The 20,605-nt window shown below is 33.7% G+C and overlaps 1 protein-coding gene across 1 annotated transcript; it reads left to right on the top strand.

Annotated features, from left to right (window-relative positions):
* Positions 1-13,164: 13,164 nt before the first annotated feature.
* Positions 13,165-14,795, top strand: LOC108459729 (E3 ubiquitin-protein ligase PUB24-like). Its single transcript, XM_017759132.2, has one exon. The coding sequence runs from the start codon at positions 13,384-13,386 to the stop codon at positions 14,605-14,607; it is 1,224 nt and encodes a 407-aa protein (XP_017614621.1). The 5' UTR covers positions 13,165-13,383; the 3' UTR covers positions 14,608-14,795.
* Positions 14,796-20,605: the final 5,810 nt, after the last annotated feature.

Here is a 20,605-nt window from a genome sequence, read left to right as displayed (position 1 = left end):
TTATGGGCGGGTTACATGGTAGCTTGGCTACATATGTAGCACTTATGTGCAAACTTTCCATGTATCCGAATTATATTCCGATGTGTTCAACGGGTAAAATTCTACTCAAGTGGAGGAATACTCGAGAAGAAAGGGACGTATTGGTAAGTGTTGTGAAATGAATACTTTGAACAGGTATGTACTTAACCCTCGGGTTGAAAACTCGATATAACAACAATATGGTAAGATGATAAATGAAAATGTGATATGAATGTCTCGGTGATGATTATGCAAATGATGTTTTATGTTTGCGCATATAGTTGTGTTACTTGCTATTTGCATGTGAGCTTACTAAGCATTTATGCTTACTCCCTCCTTTTCATTCCTTGTAGTGTTAACAAGCCAGCTCGGAAATCGGGAACGGTCGGAGGCACACTCACACTATCCGTATACCATCTTGGCATAATGGCTTGTATATTTTGAGTATGGCATGTATAGCATTATAATTATTTTGTATATATGGTCTTATGATATGGTTATTGAGTGGTATGGAAGTGCTTGGTAATGATTAGCCATTGGAATGGCTAATCATGATCATATTTGGTGTTATGTATGCTAAATTGCTAGCTAATCCATGGAAACCATGAAATAGGTAAAATTTACCATAAAATAGATTCAGACAGAAAAAGTGATGTGAGTTTGAAAAATCATTAAAAATAGTAGAGATATAATTAGATGATTAATAAAATATGTAATTGAAGAATTATAAGTCTATTTTCATATGGATGGAACACAAAAGGTATATAAGTTATATTTTATGAGATGTTTAAATGTTTGTGAAACAGGTCCAGAGTGATTTCTGGATCCCCTGTTCTGACTTTGGAAATTCACTATAAATTTGTCAAAGATAATTATAAGTCATGATTTATATGTAAAGATTCCTTATTGAGTCTAGTTTTATTATAAACAAACAGAATAGTGATTGAAACTCTGTACAAGGAGATATCGGATTCGTAATACACAGAGGTCAGAGCAGTCGAACCCTGAAATAGGGGATACTTTAACTAATACAATGTACTAATTTGCTAGACAAAAAATTCTAGAAACAAATTTGTAAATATATGTATGAGTCTAGTTTTAGGGAAAATTTACGGATTTGGATTTCAAGTTTTGGAACTCGAGATATGAATTTTTAAGCGACTGTGACGTAGATTGCTAGCTTGACTGAAAATTTTAAAAATAAATTATTTGAGCTGTTTAAGTAATGAATTAAGTCTGTTAACACCACGTGTTCGACTCCGGCGACGGTCTCGGGTACGAGACGTTACATTAGCATTTTACCCCTAACATTTACAATTTTTACAATTTAGTCCCTATTGCACAAAACACAAAATAAACAAAATTTCAAGGTACCCATGTTTGGCTGACTCTTACCCATTACCATACAAGTCCATATATTTCATTTATTTCACATTTTAGTCCCTCAAATGATTATTTTTGCAATTTAGTCCTAATTGCTCAGAATCATCAAAAACTCCAATACAAAATATGTTAATCTAAAACATAACTTTAATATTTCATCCTCAAACAACAAAAATCACAAGCTATCAAAAATGGCACAACTCAAGATATTCATCAAACTCAAAATTAAAGCTTGGGTCTTGAAGATTACTAAGCAACAATCTCAAAAACGTAGAAACTATCAAAAATCGAGCTAAACTCATACCTTAATTGAGCTTCAAATTGACCGAACCCTAGCTCTTATTCTTTCTTTTTCTTTTATTAAGTTTCGAAAATGGAGAATAAGGAAATAATAAATGAATTTGATAACCTTATTATTAACTATTATATATTTATTAAATAAATTACTTAAATAACCTTAAAGAAATAATAATAAAGTTATATAATATATGTCTTTAACCGTCCACTTCACCTAATATTGGGCTAATTGCTACTTTATGGCTTCCATTTAAAAAGCCAAGTGCAATTCAGCCCTTTTTAGAAATAACCACCTAATTTTCATTTTACGTGATTAAGTCCTTTTATTTAATCGGACACTCAAACGACAAAATTAAATCACGAAAATTTCACAGATATAAATTCACACATAATAAACACAGAAAATAATTTTTAAATATTTTTTGACTCGGATTCATGGTCCCAAACCACCGTTTTGATTAGGGTCTAAATCGGGTTGTTACAGACGTTAGAAACAGAATGTCCATGTTTTTGCACATGGGCTAGGACACGAGCGTGTCATAAACGTGTGAAGGACACAGGCCAGGGACATGGGAGTTGGCCAGGCCGTGTGAAAACCCCTGTAGGTGTGCAATTAGAATTAATTCAACACGGGTGGAGGACACGGGCGTGTCCCTGTATAGCTTAGGCTGTGTGAGCCAAGCCATCAACACGACCATGTTAAAATGGCCACACGGGCGTGTGCCCTGTTTCAAAGTCAAATTTTCTATAGATTGTTTAAGGACCTGGGCTGATACCGAATAGTTTTTGATGGTCAATTTGGGGCTCGTAAGCCCACAATAAGAAGTTTAAAGTAGAAATTGAAAAAGTTCTAAAATGGGACCAAGTCTTGGTGACTTAGGGAACGTTTGTGTGCATAAGATCAAGTTAGGTAATGCCTCGTATTCCGCTTTGGCATGGGTTATAAGTATGGGGTGTTACACTACCCATGAAGATGCCCATGGCTATCTCATCAACCACATGGCCATGTTTTGTCACACTGCCTACCGCACGGGAGCCCACACGCCCGTGTGGTGTCGTCAACCCACTTTTTTGTCTTTTTAGCCTTTCGAATTTTTGACTTTTCAGCCTTTGCAGTTTCACATCCAATGGCAGTGTTACACACACTTGTTATGGGGTTGTAACCAAAACGCTTACGAGATCAACGCACCTATGATTAACAACAATCCCTCATTAGCCTAAAACCATCGTTAATCCATACCACAATATCGAAAAGGATTTGTTCGACCCACTATCACTTACCAAACCAATAATCGTAGATCCTTACTAACTTAACACCAACGTACTACTCCAAAACTTCGACCTTCATAAGAAACATTCGATCAATTCATAAGTATTTAAAGTCCAATAAAAACACATCTCATTTAAAGCACTTACCCCAAAAGTGAATAGATCGCTTGTAATGAGAAGAATAATTGGCCTGAAATTCCACAATAAAATCCACACTCCTAGCAAGATTAGACAGATCATAAGATGTTTAGATGAAAAGCATACATTTGGGCCCAAAGAGAAAGAGAAAGGGAAAGCCAAAACTTGGCAATAGAGCTAACAGAGATTCGACCAGAAAAGTAATAATGAAGCTATTGTACTTACCCTTACCAATAACTCAAATGACTTTCGGCAATAGTCAATCAAGGAGATTCAGCCCAAGCAAGAAGAACAGAAAGATTTGAGAGAGGGAAGAAAAATGTATTCAACCAAAGAGGTGATCAATTGAGTCAGGGAGAAGAAAGAGAGATTCATCCAAGACTAAGGCTAAAAATCGAAAGGGTTAGAGAGAGAAAAGAAAGGAGGATATTTGGCTACAAAAGGTATCAAGGGAAAATAGTTGTCAAAGAGTAGAAGGAGAAGAACAGCAACCGAGATAGTCCCAAAATGAAAGTACCTAAAAGCACTAGCCAGAAACAATCGATACCGAAAGACTTCCTAGCACAAATCGGCTTCAGAAAACAAAGAGTGAGCAAAATAACAATTTGGAAAAATGTCGAAATGAAATGACCAATTACCAATACATAGTCGAATTTTACACCAAAATAACTCCCCAATTTCATTCAGCCTTCCACACACTAACACCTCCCCCAACATCTCTACACAACCGAAACACTAAGTGTCAAAGTTCAAAACCAGCAAGACTCTTCTCCAAATTCGAACTTGCTTGATTTTCTCCTTAATTTCCTCCCATCCATCTCTTCAAATTCGGCTAACAACAACCCTATTCAAATTTGTTCAAACTCTTGGTGTTTCAGTCAAACACAACTTCCTCCCAAGGCCACCAGCAAAAATAATCTTCATTTGTACAAGCAGGGATTCAAACCTCAGACCACTAGCATACTCCACATGCCACTATCCGCTAGACCAGCAGGCCAATTCTGTCATGTTTTTACCAAAATAAACTTATAACCCTACTGGCCAAAGATAGGGGTTTTATCCTTAAAAAGCAAAATTTTGTGAAAGCCAAGGCTTAAACCCATGACTTCCCGACACTTCCCAAAATACACAACCACTAAGCCAAACATACGTTTGTGTCACTTTCTTATACAACTAAATATTTATGTGCAGTCTCCTAACTGCACCCACACTCAAAACCTAACACTTCTAGTCCCAAACTTCGGGGCGTTACAGAAACCACTGTTCCAATTTCACTAAAATTGGGTTGTTACAAATTATATGTTTCCGAGATTGTTCTACTGGATGGTGTGCCTGTGTCTATTATCTTGATAGAGATCCACAATTTACTTCTCGATTTTAGAGTAAATTACATGAAGCTCTAGGTACTCGATTGCATTTCAGTTCAACATTTCATCCACAGACCGATGGTCAGTCTGAGTAGTAATACAACTACTTCAAGATATGCTCCATTGTTCGTCTAGAAAATCTTTTTTAATAAATTTATCATTGCCATCTTCATTACCCGATTCAAACCTTGACAAATGATTAGCCACTTGGTTTTCAATCCCCTTTCGATCTCGAATTTCCAAGTCAAACTCTTAACAATATTCACCTAATTAATCTCAGCTTGGCATCTTTCTTATGCGTCAAATACTTAATAGTCGAGTGATCTGTGTAAACTTGACCTTAGTTCCCACTAGATAATGATGGAATTTTTCGAACGCGAACACCACAACTAACAGCTCTTTTTTCATGGTGGTATAAATAAGTTGTGCATTGTTAGAGTTTTGCTAGCATAATATATTGCACGCAGTATTTTGTCTCTCATATGCCCTAACACTACTCCCATGACATAATCCCTAGCATCGCACATGAGCTCGAACAGTAAAGTCCATTCTAGAGTTACTACAATTGGTGTTGCTACCTGTAATATCCTGATTTTGGGCCTAGTCGGAATAGTAGTTTCGTGACCACAAAATTCGAGATAGAAATAATTATTTTATGATTATTTTAAGGTCTATGATATGATTGCATGATTGTGTGAAAATTTAGTGAAGAAATTTTATGCATAAAGTGCTTAAATTGAAATTAGGGACTAAATCGAATAATTTGCAAAACTTGCATTCTAGAAGTTTCTAGTATGAAATTGTTTTGAAATATTAATTAGGAGGTCTTAAATAGAAATTTTACCAATTTCTAAGTCTATGGACAAAAATTGGACATGGATGGAATTTTGGAAAGTTTAGTAGTAAGGGCATTTTGGTCATTTAGGGTAAAATGAATTAAAATACAAAATTAAAAGCCAATTTTGCTCATCTTCAACCCCATGGCCGAATGTAGCAAGGAGAAACCATGGCCAGGGTTTTTCAAGCTTCCAAGCTCGATTGTAAGTCCATTCTAGCCTCGTTTTTAATGATTTTTACGTTTTTGGAGTCCCGGTAGCTCGATTTAGCTTATGCTAGTAATAATTCAACCTAGAGTTCATATTTGGAAAAATACCCATAGGTGAAATTTGTGTATTTTGGTGTTTTATGATAGAATATGAGGTTTTAAATTATGTTAGACAACTTGTACTACTCGGTTTTAAGCGAAAACGAGCAAAAGGGCTTAATCGGTAAAAATACCTAATAGTCATAAGTACATGTTAGAGTGAGAATTTGATGTTGCCATAGAAGGGAAAAATGATCAGCATGTCATAAAACATAAGAAAATAGGCTGAATTTTAATTTACGAGCTTTGGGGCAAAAGTGTAAATATGCAAAAATTTAGGGGCAAAATTGTAATTTTACCAAAATATGATTTTGGGTCAATTTGAATAATTTTAGTCCTAATTAGACTATATTTTAAATGATAGAGCAAGGAAAACTGAAATTCGAGCTAAAATGGGGAAAATACCAAGTTGTGGACAAAATGGTAAAAGTAGCCATTTTTGCATACGAGGTAAGTTCATATGTAAATGTTGGTAACATAGTTATTATTTTAAATGTTTTTATGTTATTTAAATGATATGATAATTATTATGAAATATCATACTTGTGACAATTGTTTGATAATATGTCAAATTATGTGATATACTTGGAAAATGAAGTGTGAAATACTACTGAGTATCGGTATCGACATTCCGTAGGAGATGATTGAGACACATGATTGGGAAAAAGGTCCCGTTGAACCTTAGGAATGGGTTAAGATACAAGTGACATGTCACTAGGATGTTTGGGCATCCGAACTCGTTGAGTTGAGTCCGAGTTCACTTATGGATGCGAATGTCCGAACTCGTTGAGTTGAGTCCGAGTTCGAGAGATGTAACTAGGCATCCGAGCTCGTTGAGTTGAGTTCGAGTTCACTTATGGATACGAACGCCCGAGCTCATTGAGTTGAGTCCGAGTTTGCTTTTGGGCGGGTTACATGGTAGCTTGGCTACATATGTGGCACTTATGTGCAAACTTTCCATGTGAATTATATTCCGATGTGTTCAACGGGTAAAGTTCTACTGAAATGGAGGAATACTCAAGATGAAAGGGACGTATTGGTAAGTGTTGTGAAATGAATACTTTGAATAGGTATGTACTTAACCCTCGGCTTGAAAACTCGATATAATAACAATATGGTAAGATGATAAATGAAAATGTGATATGAATGTCTCGGTGATGATTATGCAAATGATGTTTTATGTTTGCTTATATAGTTATGTTACTTGCTATTTGCATGTGAACTTACTAAGCATTTATTCTTACTCCCTCCTTTTCATTCCTTGTAGTTTTGAACAAGCTAGCTCGGGAATCTGGACGGGTCGAAGGTTCGATCACACTATCCAAAGGACTTTGATCTGGGTAAATGGCTTGTAAAACTTAAGTATGGCATGTATAGCAATATATTTATTTTGTGTAAATAATTTTATGATATGGCCATGATTGGTTGAGAAAATGTTTGATATTGATAAGTCATGGTGATGGTTAAATTTAGATCATGTTTGATATCATGGAAGTTTAATAGGTTATCTAGTTCATAACAACTCATGAAAAGATGAAATTTGCCTTAAAAATAGAATATTGCTGCAGCAATGACATGAATTTGAAAAATAACTAAAAATAGTATAAATAGAATTAAATAATGAATAAGTTATGGAATCGAATCTTGATGAGTCTATTTTCATATGGAAGAAGCGAAACAGGTATATGAGCTATATTTTATGAGATGTTTAAATTTTTGTGAAACAGGGCTAGAGCAATTTCTGGATCCCCTGTTCTGACTTTGGAAATTTACCATAAATTTTAAAAAGATAATTAGAAGTCATGATTTATATGCACAGATTCATTATTGAGTCCAGTTTTATTAGAGACAAATGGCATAGTCATTGAAGCTCTGTACAGGGAGATATCTGATTCGTAATACACAGAGGTCAGAGTAGTAAAACCCTGAAACAGGGGAGACTTTAACTAATAAACTGTACTAATTGGCCCAACCAAAAATTCTAGAAAAAAATTACTAGATAGATATATGAGTCTAGTTTCAGGAAAAATTTACGGAATTATATTTCGAGTTTCGGAACTGAGATATGATTTTTAAAGTGACTATGATGCAGTTAGTCAGCTTGTCTGGAAATTTTAAAATGAATTGTATGAGTTGTTTAAGTAATGAATTAAGTCCGTTAACACCTCGTGTTCGACTCCGGCAATGGTCTCGGGTACGAGGCATTACACTACCAGTCTTTTCTTTGATTCCTCAAAAGAACCCAAGCAATGTTCATCAAAATCAAAGGGTCTATTTTTCTCCAACAGTTTACACAAGGGTTTAGATAACTTTGAGAAATCCTTAATGAATCTTCTATAAAATCTTGCATGACATAAAAAACTTCTAACACCCTTGACACTGGTAGGAGCTGGCAGTTTTTCTATTACTTCAATTTTTTCTCTGTCTACTACAATTCCTCATTGTGATATCCTATGCCCTAAGACAATTCCTTCATGAACCATGAAGTGGCATTTTTCCCAGTTCAATACAAGATTTGTCTTTTCACAGTGCACAGAACCAATTCAAAAATTTCAAACAATCTTCAAAATCATTGCCAAACACAGAGAAATCAATCACGAAAACTTCAAGTAATTTCTCCACCATATCCGAGAATATGGCCATCATACAACAATGAAAAGTTGTCGGGGCATTACATAATCCAAATGGCATCCATCTAAACGCAAAAGTACCATATGGACATGTGAAAGTTGTCTTTTTTTAGTCAATAAGAGCTATGAAAATCTAATTATACCTGAATAAACGTCCAAAAAATAATAAATAGCTTTCCCTACTAACATGTCCAACATCTAATCAATAAACGCCAAGGAGAAATGGTCCTTCCTAGTTACCTTCTTAAGCTTCTAATAATCCAAGTAGACTCTCCATCATTTGATCATACGAGTTGCTATGAGCTCATTATTGTCATCGCTAACCATTGTGACACCTCCTTTCATCGGGGCACATTGTACAGGGCTTACCCACAAGCTGTCTGAGATTAGGTAAATAATGATAGCGTCAAGGCACTTGATAATCTCTTTCCTGACAACTTCTTTCATTATCGAATTCAATCTTCTCCGGTGCTCAATAAACTTGCTGTGGCAATGCTCTAACAATATTTTATGCATGCAAAACACAGGAATGATCCCATTTATATCAGCATATGCCTTCTTAAATCATTGTAGGATTTCCAACAACTTGACTTCATGTTCAGATACAAATTTTGCAGAAATCACAACCGGCAAGGTACTATTTTCTCCCAAGTATTCATATTTTAAATGTTGCGGCAAAGGTTTCAACTCCAATGTAGGAGGTTCCTCTATAGAAGGTTTAGGAGGCTTGAATGAATGACTCAATAAATCCAAAGAATCAAACTTTTTCCCTAGTCTCTCCAATGTATGTTTGGCTTCCATGAATTCACTGAGTTCTTTGAAACATACTTCATCAATCCTTTCTAATGAGCGCAAATGATCTAATTTGTTGGTTACATTGTTTAATTGTACATGAAAGTTAAGAATCCTAGGTGTTATACCAATGTGTTTCCAATTGTTTAATTATTATAATGTCAAGGTAAGTTAAGTAAATTTTCACATGGACTTATTAAGCATTCATTATACTTACTTTGTTGCCTCCCTTTTTCTTTGTAGATTGTTACCTTGCAAATGTGTCGATTGAATCTACGAGAAGCTCACACTATCTTGATATATATTTGGTAGTATTTTGATCATTTTTAGACTTGGTTATGTAGCATGTACATAGGTGTTGTTTTGTTAATCTAAAATCTTAGATTTGGTTTGAATTGGGTTAATGCTTAATGTTGTGGAAGTTATGTCAATTGGTGTATGTGAGTTGGTAAATGATGTGTGGTGTGAATTGTAACACCCTTAACCTAAATCCAAACGCCGGATTAAGGCTAAGAGGTATTACCGAACTAAACATTTAATTATCTCATTCACAGTGTCAATAAACATAAACAGAGATCGAGCTGAAATACATACTGATATTTAAGTTATACGTCATTTTCGTATGGCCAAAATATTTACAATTTCAAAACATAGTTATCATCAGCCTAACCTATACATGCCATATTGAGTCCAAATATAACTATACCAAAAAGATCGATAGTGTGATGAATCACGACGATCCCAGTCGGTGGCCAAAATCAACAATCTATAAAACAAAGAAATAAAGAACGAGTAAGCTTTCAAAGCTTAGTAAGTTTTAAGCATCACAAACAATTAAAGACTTATCGAAAATCAAACATTCATTCACACTTAAGTATCATTCTTTAGTACTAATAATTCACAAAAATCATTGACCTGAATGTACATGAGTACATAAAGAAATTTTAACATATAATTCATATACAAATATACCATGACCGATTAAATCATTCTCATATTCACAAATATAACCATCAATCATATTTATATATATATATTCTTCTTTGATGCTAATGATTCACTTCGAAATCAATTCACCGATGAGTAAGTAATACGTACCTGAACATTTTAAATGTATAGTACTTACTCAACGATGGTTTCTCGCGAACATTCAATATCTTAATCTTACTTAACTATCGGCATTAAGCCTGTTAGGTCTTAGGACTTGAAACCAATTACCAGCACAAGCCTACGAGAATTTAAACCCGGTATAATACCAGCTCGAAGCCTGCGGGACTTTAGCCCGGAAAGCCCGGACATATTTCCAAAGACGTAGCTGCGAACCTTAAGTCCGGATATAATTCCAGACATAACTGCGGACCCTAAGTCCGGATATAATTCCAGCACATAGCCTGCGGACCCTAAGTCCGGATATACATCACTGAATGTCATGCATACTTATTCGCAAGAAAATTCAATTCACATAACATCTCACAATCATAGTTCATTTATTCCATTCGAATAATAGCATAACATGGGCACCATTCATATAACTTTTGGCTCAATAACATACATAAGAATATATGTCCATTTACTTTCCAAGCTTAACTTCTAATGTCTATTTGGCTTTAAGCCTTAAACATAAATTATTTGTCACTCAACTATATTCAAATAGAATCAATAGATCGCAGTACAGTTATCATACACATATCAAAACATTATCAATTACGTACTAAATGTGACTATTCAAAACTTACCTTGGATATACTTGAACGGTTACGGAAAGGCTACTCAATTACTTTCTCTTTTCCCCTATCCAACTTCGACCCTCTTTGCTCTTGAGCTTGATTTAAGCCTATGGTAACCGAATGAAGTTTTCTCCCCTTTCCTCTCTTACATTTCGGCCAAGAAGAACAAAGGTGAAGCTTTGTTTTCATCACCCATTTTCTTTTTATCAATTCATTACTAAATTAAAATTATAAAGCCATTATAATTAAATAATACATATATTCTATATAACATATCATCATGGCCGGCCACTACCTAAATAAAATGAATATTTGACATGCAAGTCTATCCTCTTTGTCACATGCATTAATAGGCCACTTAAGATTAACCTATCACATATCAGAATTTTCTCACATAAGTCCTATTTAATAATTTCACATACAATTGACCAAATTAAAACATGAAACTTTCACACGTGCATGTACACATACAGTAAGCATAGATTATAACGGTTAATTATTTTTATGACTTGGTTTTGTGGTCCCGAAACCACTTTCCGACTAGAGCTAAATTAGGGCTGTCACATGAATGGTATTCAAATGACATAATTGAGCATGAATTGGCATAGTTTAATGTTAGTTTGAATGGCTTAAAGGCATAATAGCGTAAGTTGAGTTTGAATAGGTTAAATTGATATGTTTTGGTGCCAAGTAGTGACATATTGGATTGATTGATTTGAATTGGTTAAAATGTAATGTTTAGTATGAGTTTGGATTGGTTTTATGTAGGTACAAGTGTGCAAATATGCACCAAATGTGTAAATGGTTTGTTTGTATAGAAATAGGTACTAGATGGCCTTAGTGGTGCCAAAAACAGAGTCCACGTCGCGATATCAAGCGATGGTTGTTGTGACGAGATCTAGATTTCAGGCCATGGCATGATATGGAACCCCCGTCGTTACAACAAGACAAGTCAGTATGCCATCTCACGACGTTGACAAGAAATTTTGAAAATGTTGCAAATTGGTCATTGTTCGATTCTAGGTTAACTTTAGAGTATAAGTTCGCTCTTATAAGACTCGAGAAAGGTTGTATACTATTATTATGGTTTAAAATGTTTATGTATGCTTTTATTATGTTGTTAATTGAACGTTAAATGTTTGTAGTTACTCCAATAATGGATGTGACATCCCCTAGCTCGAACCTAGCGATCGGATCGGATGAGGGTGTTGCACACCATTTTACTAAATTTTAACTTAAAATGCAACGTTGAACTAACTAGCTTAACAACTTTCTATCCTACTGCTAATTCAAGCCATAACATGCTCATCTTTCTAATGTAAAACCAGATATCCAAATCAAAGAATTCACAATTCAAGGTGCTACTATTTTGCTTAGTTGTATCATGAATGTCCATCCAAGTTTGAGATGTGATCAACAATCATATTTCAATTTTTTAGCAAAAGAAAGAAAGAAAGAAAGAAAACCAGAGAAAAAAGAATTAACCAGAAAATGGGGTTCAATTTTTATTTTCATAATAGCTGGGGTTAAATGTTCAGTTATTTGGGTTTAGAAAAGTAAATTACTTCATAGAATGAATGAGTTCTTTCATAATAGTTGGGTTAAAAATTTAACTTAGATGCATAGAGTTCAGAGGGTTGAAAAAAATTGAGAAAGAGAGAAATGAGAAATAGAGAACAAAAAAAAAATATTTTTTTTTGGTAATTCGGGTTTATCCATATGAACCAAACATAAGACTTTTTTTTTCTTCACTTATGACTGAAAAAATGATATTTTGAGTACTAATTTTTCATCCATAGAAGATAACCAAGAAAAAACTCACTTACAATTAGAAAAAAAAATAGCAATTTAGGTTCATATGCATAGATTTGAATACCAAGATGGAGAAGAAACCCATAATTTTTCTAATTTTTGGTTAATTTTTGTAAGTATTTTATATATTATATAGTTTGTAAATTTTAAATTTAATTTATATATTTTTGGATTTTTATATATTTATTTCTATTTTTATAAAATTTTAAAATATATAATTAATAAAATAAAATTTATATATTTTTATTAAAATGTCACGTGACATTATTTAATTAGTTAACAATTTTTTATTATATATTAACCGTTTGAACTAATCATAACGAAATAATATTTTAGATATCAAATTAATATAATAGAATAAATATAAGATTAAATTATGAATTAAGCCTAAAAATAAACCAATTGAATTATCTTACGGTGTTTAATGTTAATTATTAATGTATATACTTGATGTGATAATGAAAATTATGAAACGTACACAAAAACAAATTTTCATTATTATACAATTATGCATCATATAACATACTAAAAACCATAAACTGCCGTCATATTAAACTTTTCTTGGTTGCCCAATCAGCTCTCTCGAATTAATGGATAAGAATCCAATTGATGGAGTAATCGACGACCAAATCCAATTATTTCAAAATTCCTTTCGATTTTAGTCAATAAATTAAGCCGCTTTCTTTTACTCCTCAAAACCTCCTCTTCCCCTTGTTCTTCAAAACAAACCTACAATTTTCAGCTTCTTTATTTCTCCTGGATTAACACTTCTCTTTCCATTTTGATTTTTCTTTTCATATATTTTCATGGATGACATTGAAGTTCCCAAGTATTTCCTCTGCCCTATATCTCTGCAAATTACGAAAGACCCGGTGACAGCCACAACCGGCATCACGTATGATAGAGAGAGCATTGAGCAATGGCTACTTACATACAAAAATACAAGCTGTCCAGTCACCCAGCAGCCTTTGCCTCCAGAATCTGATTTAACGCCTAACCATACGCTCCGCCGTTTAATCCAATCCTGGTGCACCGAGAACGCGTCGCTTGGCGTTGATCGGATTCCAACCCCTAAACCTTCCCTTGATAAATCTCATTTTTTTAAACTCATCAAACAGCTTCAACAACCTGGTTCCAATATCAAAGCCCTGCAAAAGCTGGATTTCTTGGCGGCCAAAAATGAAAGAAACCGGAAGTTCATGGTGGAAACAGGGGTGCCTAAAGCTCTGTTATCGTTCATCGTAAATTGTTTCGAGGAAATCTCTAATCAGGGCCTTGCAGAAGCCCTAAGGGTACTTGTTTTCATTCGAATTCCATTGGCAGAAGCAAAGATTTTTCTTCAAGAATATAATGATCAAATAATCAAATCCCTGATTTGGGTATTGGGATGTGAATTCAAACCCCAAGTTATGGTAAAATCCCACGCCGTTTTAGCATTGAAAACGATGATACAAGCAGCAAGCTCCGGTTTTCTTGAAAGATTAGAACCGCCCTTCTTTGAGATGATCACCGGAGTTTTGAAACAAACCACCACCGTCTCTCAGCAGGGAATGAACGCAGCTTTGCATGCGCTATTAATTGCTTGTCCTTGGGGAAGAAATCGGTTAATGATGGTTGAATCAGGTGCCGTTTCCGCGCTTATCGAGCTTGAATTGGGAATACCGGAGAAGAGAACCACGGAGCTTATTCTGGGAATACTTTTCCACCTATGTTGTTGTGCAGATGGGAGAGCTGAGTTCCTTAGCCATAAAGGCGGTCTCGCCGTTGTGACAAAGAGGATTATGAAGGTGTCCCCGACGGCTGATGACCGAGCCGTGTTCATCCTTTCGTTGATAAGCAAATTCGTAGCCACAAATCCGGTTCTTGAAGAAATGGTGGAAGTTGGAACCGTAACAAAGCTTTGCATGCTGCTACAAGTTGACAGTACTGCACCATACTTGAAATCAAAAGCAATGGGAATCCTTAGATCACACACTGATGAGTGGCGCAAGTTCCCTTGCATCGACAAAACATTTCACAAGGTATATTAATTGAATGTGTATTTATTTTTAATATATATATACACTTTTACATGTTGAAACACCTCAGTTTGATGAACTCCCAACTCGTTGTCTTAAGTTTAGTCGGAAGAGAGAATGGAACAGTAAGTTAACATCTTGCTTATCGACAAAGTAAAGAATAGTGCAAAGTAACAAGAGAAAAAAGCAATATTTATTAACCCAGACGCAGTTCACATGACTAATTTTACTTTGTTGAGTTTTGCTTAGTTAATTATTTATCTAACAATTTTTCTGTATTATCTATTGATTTAAACCTATTTTATTCTGTAGCTTGATAATGAATTTAATTATTATAATTACTCATCCAACATATTTTCACATACAAGTATGAAAATTCTCTCTAATAAAATTTATAAAGAGTGTTTAAAGCACAAAATTGCTATCGAAATTGACATTTAAAAAATTTGTATTTTCCATATCAACAATTAATGCTACCTATTTATAGACTTATTCAAAAACTCTCTTAAATGATATTTTTGAATTTTGAATTTTTATTTAAATTATTTTCAATAATTATCCAATAAATTTCTTTATCAGCCTGTTTTCTAACAATGTCAAATACTTCGATCAAATTAAGGATAAACGTAAAAAACACAAATTTTCTCTTCCCTTACGTAAGTCATTCGAATGAATTAAGAGTCTTCACATGAATCTAGTTTTCATTACCACGAAACACTTACCCATTTGTTGCATAAAAAAACATTTTATACAATACCAACAATCTCGCAACCTTTGACTGTCCCAATTAAATGTTTAAAATGTTGTTCTAACATGAGATGGAACATATGGGCAAAGTTCCTAACTATCTCTCTTTTTGGCAATATGATAAATCCTTCCAACAAACTATTAGCTTTCGATCCAAACAAGTTAAATATCAAGGGAACAAGAACATGTCTCCTTAAGTGGTAGAACCACGTGTTAGAAAAATCTTGGTTTGAAAATGATTTTCTTACACAGTAGAAAATTAAAATTTTGAAAACAATCTGATTTGTGATATTTATTACAATAAACCTTAATTGAATTTGTACCTCGGCTTAACGGATGTTCGTTGTTCCTAACTTTCATCCACACGATCTTCTCCACTATTCTTGTATCACGAACTGTTTTGAGTGTGGGCTTGAACCAACTCAATTGGAATGCATAACTAGAAAAAGTTTTCTCTTTTTTTGGGGTGAAAATGAAAATTCTCTCTTTTTAATAGAAATTGGTAGAATTGTTATTCCGAAAAAATATATGTAATAGTCAAGAATAAATTCTATCTATTTCTTGACAGAATAACAATCTCTCAAAGTTGTGTTAATAGCTCTACTGGTGCCATCTATTTATAGGAAGAGAAGATAGAACCCTTGTTGGGTTGTAGTGGTTTATTTCAAATAGAAAAACAACATCCTACCTAGAATAGGACTAGGGAGGACGACACACCCTAGTATTCCTGCTAAGGTTGTCGCCCCTTTCATGTCCATGAGGGGTTTTGGGCCTCTCTCACATCGGGTCCAATGATCGGTGCCATCTATTTATAGAAAGAGAAAGTAGAACACTTGTTGAATTGTAAAAGTCTATTTCAAATAGAAAAAACAACTTTCTAGTCCAACTAGGAGAGGGAGAGGAGCTCATACGGCATGTTTCCCCTTATATGTATTACGATGGAGATTTGAGCTTCTCATTATATTAGGCCCAATTATATTACTGTCTAGACTTTTAACCCAATAATTTATAATTTAATCCAACACAATACATATTTTTCTATTTTCCAAAATAAACATTAATTTTCTAATAAAATAATTTTCTCATTCCAATTTTACCATAATAAATTTTAATGATTTTATCCTAGTAAAATTTCAAGAAAATATGTTTAATATTTTATAACTCAACATGTTTCTTGTGATCAAATGGTCTATTTTCATTTTCAGGCTTCAAAATAGCTCAAAATCATAAATTTATTCTTCCGATCTGTAACAACCCGAATTAGGGCCTAGTCGGAACAGTGGTCTCGGGACCACAAGTCCGAAGTTGAGAAATTATTTTTATTATTATTATGAGGTTATAGTATGATTATATTAGTGAATGAAAAATTTGGGGAGTTAATTTTAATGTTTGTGAGCTTGATTGCGAAAAAAGACTAAATCACATAAAAGGAAAAAGTTGCATTTTAGTACCCAAATGTGTTAAATACCTAGTACTAAAATTAGGGGCTTTTAAAGAGCAATTAGACCCCTAGAAACAAGGTGGCCGGCCATAGGAAGCAAATTTAGTCAAAAGGTCAATGTTAGGTGACTTGATGACATAATCTTGTGATAAAATAATACCTATGAGCTTAGCTATCAATTTCTTTCTTCTCCATCCCTTCTCTTCACCAAAAATATCAGCAAATATGGAGGTTTGAAAGCTGAAAATTTGCAACAACTTATTCCTCTTATAATGTAAGTGATCTTGACGATTTTCTTGATGATTTTTACATTTTTGGCATGCTTGTATCATGGGCTTTCAAATGAGAGGACTATTTTGAAAAATGGTGATAAGTCTAGGGATTTACCATGGGAGATTTTATGTTGTTTTCTAAAATTTTATGGAAGAAAATGGATCTTAGAAGAGTTCTAAACAATTTTTGTGAAATGTGTTAGCATGAAAACATCTAAAGGGACTATTTTGCATAAGTTGCAAGAGAGGTGGTAAGTGTATGGAATAGTGAGAATTTGGGGTTGCTATAATTGTAAAAAGAGGACAGCTAGGCCTAAAATAAGAGGAAATTAGATAAAAATGGAAATTCGTACATAAGGGTAAAATGGTCAAATTGCCAAAGTCTAATGGCAAAATAGTCATTTTACCAAAAATATGAATTTATGATTGGTTAATTGTAATTAGTGATTAAATGAGTGCATTTTTGCTATTATAGATCAAGATTTACCGAATCTGAACCTAGACCCGGGGGAAGCCAAGCAAATCGACTAAACCGACTAGTCGAGTACATTTTGTAAACCGAGGTAAGTTGTATATAAATAATACAACTACATTGTTAATGTATGTATTCAAATTGTCATTGAATTGATATAGTATGAATTGCTAGATTGTGAACTGAGAATACATATTAATGATTGAGATAGTAGAAAGATCTAGTTGGGACCCTAGGAAACAAACCGGATATTCATGCCGCAACATTCAGATTACTTGTGTGCCAGTGTAAGATGTGTCTGGGACATGCATCGGTCACATTACGAGTGCCTGTGTAAGACCACGTCTGGGACATGGCATTGGTGTAGAGATGAGTGCTAGTGTAAGACATGTTTGGGACATGCATCGGCCTCAATGATGATAGCCAGTGTAAGACGTGTCTGGGACATACATCGGCTAAGAGTTGTGCTAGCGTAAGACATGTCTGAGACTTGCATCAGCACATATATACGAGAGCTAGTATAAGACCATGTCTGGGACATGGCATCGGCCTCGATGATGCCAACCAGTGTAAGACCATGTTTGGGACATGGCATTAGGAACTTATCCCATGTTTGAGGCTTATAGAATATCAGGTAGTATTCCAAAAGGTTCAACTTTAAAGGTTACGAAAGTAATTAATAAGCACTACAGGAGAACAAACTTTTAGCGGCGTTTTTTTTAGCCTTTAGCGGCGTTTTCACAAGCGTCCCAAAAAACACCGCTATAGCAAACGCTGCAAAATTTTGCGGTGTTTATTTAAAAAAATACCACTAAAGACCATGACCTTTAGCGGCATTTTTCTCGAAAACACCGCTAAAGACCATGACCTTTAGCGACACTTTTCCTGAAAACGCCGCTAAAGACCATGACCTTTAGCGACGCTTTTTTTACAAACGCCGCTAAAAAATATAAACTTTAAAAAATACATTTTAATTAAATAATATTTATTTTATATGATAAATATTATATTATGTTTTATTTTTGAAATTTGAACTTTAAACTATACACAATTTTTTAAAAATCATTTATATATAACTCAACAGAAATTATGTTCAAAGATTCGTTGTGTCACTAAACAAAGAAAAATGATTTATACAAATAAATAAAAGACAAGAGAAAATGAAGGTTCTAATGAGCAAACTATTTTATAAGCAATCAGAAAGAATAGTACAGGAAATTCTTAGTATCCTACTTGAAGAAAGCATTGGAAAATATAAACAGGATGAGAATGAGTATAAGGAAGCATCTTTAAGTTGAACCATTCTTGATGTCAGGTTCCTTGCATGTCTCAGGGAGAAAACACTTGCACACAACAAGGAAATGATGTCCCTTTCTCCATTTGACTTAATCACCCATATTCTCTCATACCCTTTCTGCCAAGAGCAATTCTTCATGTTCTTCTCTTCTTCTCTCCAATTCACGCATATAAATGTCCATGAGATTATGGTATTTGATGAGAAAATTAGTTCACAATTGTGATACTCAACTCAAAATCACAGTTCAAGCCTTTGCTCAATTCTACCCCAAACTATATTTTACCTCCTACTGTTGTTTAACGTTATATATATAGAAATTATTCTTTAGTTCTAATATCTAAAATTACAAGAACAAAAGGTAATATCGTGGTCGATGAGCAGTTAGATTTGACTAAAATACCATAAATCCAATAAGCCCTAATTATAAATCTAAAATTTGAAATCTAACTTTGGAACAAATTATAACACAACACTAACAACAAAAAAACACAAAATAGACAAAGAATCACGCAGCAAAACTAGAGCAAATACAAGAATTTAAAAAAGAAAAAAAAAAGATGATAAATCGCAACAAAGCTAAAAACAAGTAGCAAAGTCAAACTACGCAGGCGATAAGAAGAAAAGAACTAAAATTTTAAAATTTAAAATAGTACAAGGCCTAAAATTAACTAATTTGAAAAGTATTGGTCAAATTAAAATATAAGAACTAAATGCATAACTTTCGCAAAGTATAGGAACTAATAATAGAATTAACCCGATATCTTTCTGTTGATTTGAAGTTTCTATCTACCTTTACCAATTCTCTGAAGCACATACAAGATGGAGATTTCTAGATTTAATTTCGAGTCTTTTCGTGTTTGTGTTAAACTTTTTGGCTTACTATTCCAAAAATAGTAGTAGAAAAGTATTCTAAATCCACTATGTTACTTGGCAAGTAATGAATTTCGGATCAGTTATTATTTGATATAATCTTCGATTTGAATAAAACTCATAAAATCGATAAAAACATTTATAATTATATTAAAAAAGAAAGTAATGTGTTCAATACTTAATATTTATATTTAAATCTATATTGTAAGTAATTAGCACTCAAACATGAATAATAATTAATCATTCGTATTTAATTTGATCCAACCTCTGCGAGGCAACTCCATTTAACTAAAGTATTACAACTGCTTCTTGACATCACAATGCTAGTGGTCCAAGCTTTTACTCTGCTTGGCTTTAAGATGGGAAAGCAGTGGAGTTGGAATATCGGCATTCATTTATTTTAATGGGAGTTGAACCAATGGACAGAATTCATGCATACTTTGCATTCTCAGTTCTAATCCAAATTACTTGATGTGGAAAGACTCTACCAGTAGGGATATAAACTACTGCTGATAGCATACTCAATTAAGGCACCTATGGTTTGCCGATGCAACTAGGGACAACAAGCAAAGTTTGCATTTCAATCACTCTTTAATGCTTAAATTAATAGTTTTTGTTTAAGAAAATGAATAAAGATAGAAGATCATGAATAATTAACAGAATCAAAAGGAATCCTTAGAGACCTTTTAATGTTTATCTCCTCAATGAAGATCATGAGTATTTTTTAAAGTTATGCATTTAGTTCTTATATTTTAATTTGACCAATACTTTTCGAATTAGTTAATTTTAGGCCCTTTCAAATAAAATATCGGTATCCAATGCTATAAAGTACACAAGTTAAATCAAGATATCAGGACAGGCAAACTAAAAGATATAAATTACATTATGCAAGTAGATTATGAAAGAGTAAG

This window comes from Gossypium arboreum, chromosome 4 (assembly GCF_025698485.1).
Source record: "Gossypium arboreum isolate Shixiya-1 chromosome 4, ASM2569848v2, whole genome shotgun sequence".
NCBI lineage: Eukaryota > Viridiplantae > Streptophyta > Magnoliopsida > Malvales > Malvaceae > Gossypium > Gossypium arboreum.
The sequence above is the reverse complement of the archived record's forward strand: the minus strand, read 5'-3'. Positions and strand labels throughout refer to the sequence as shown.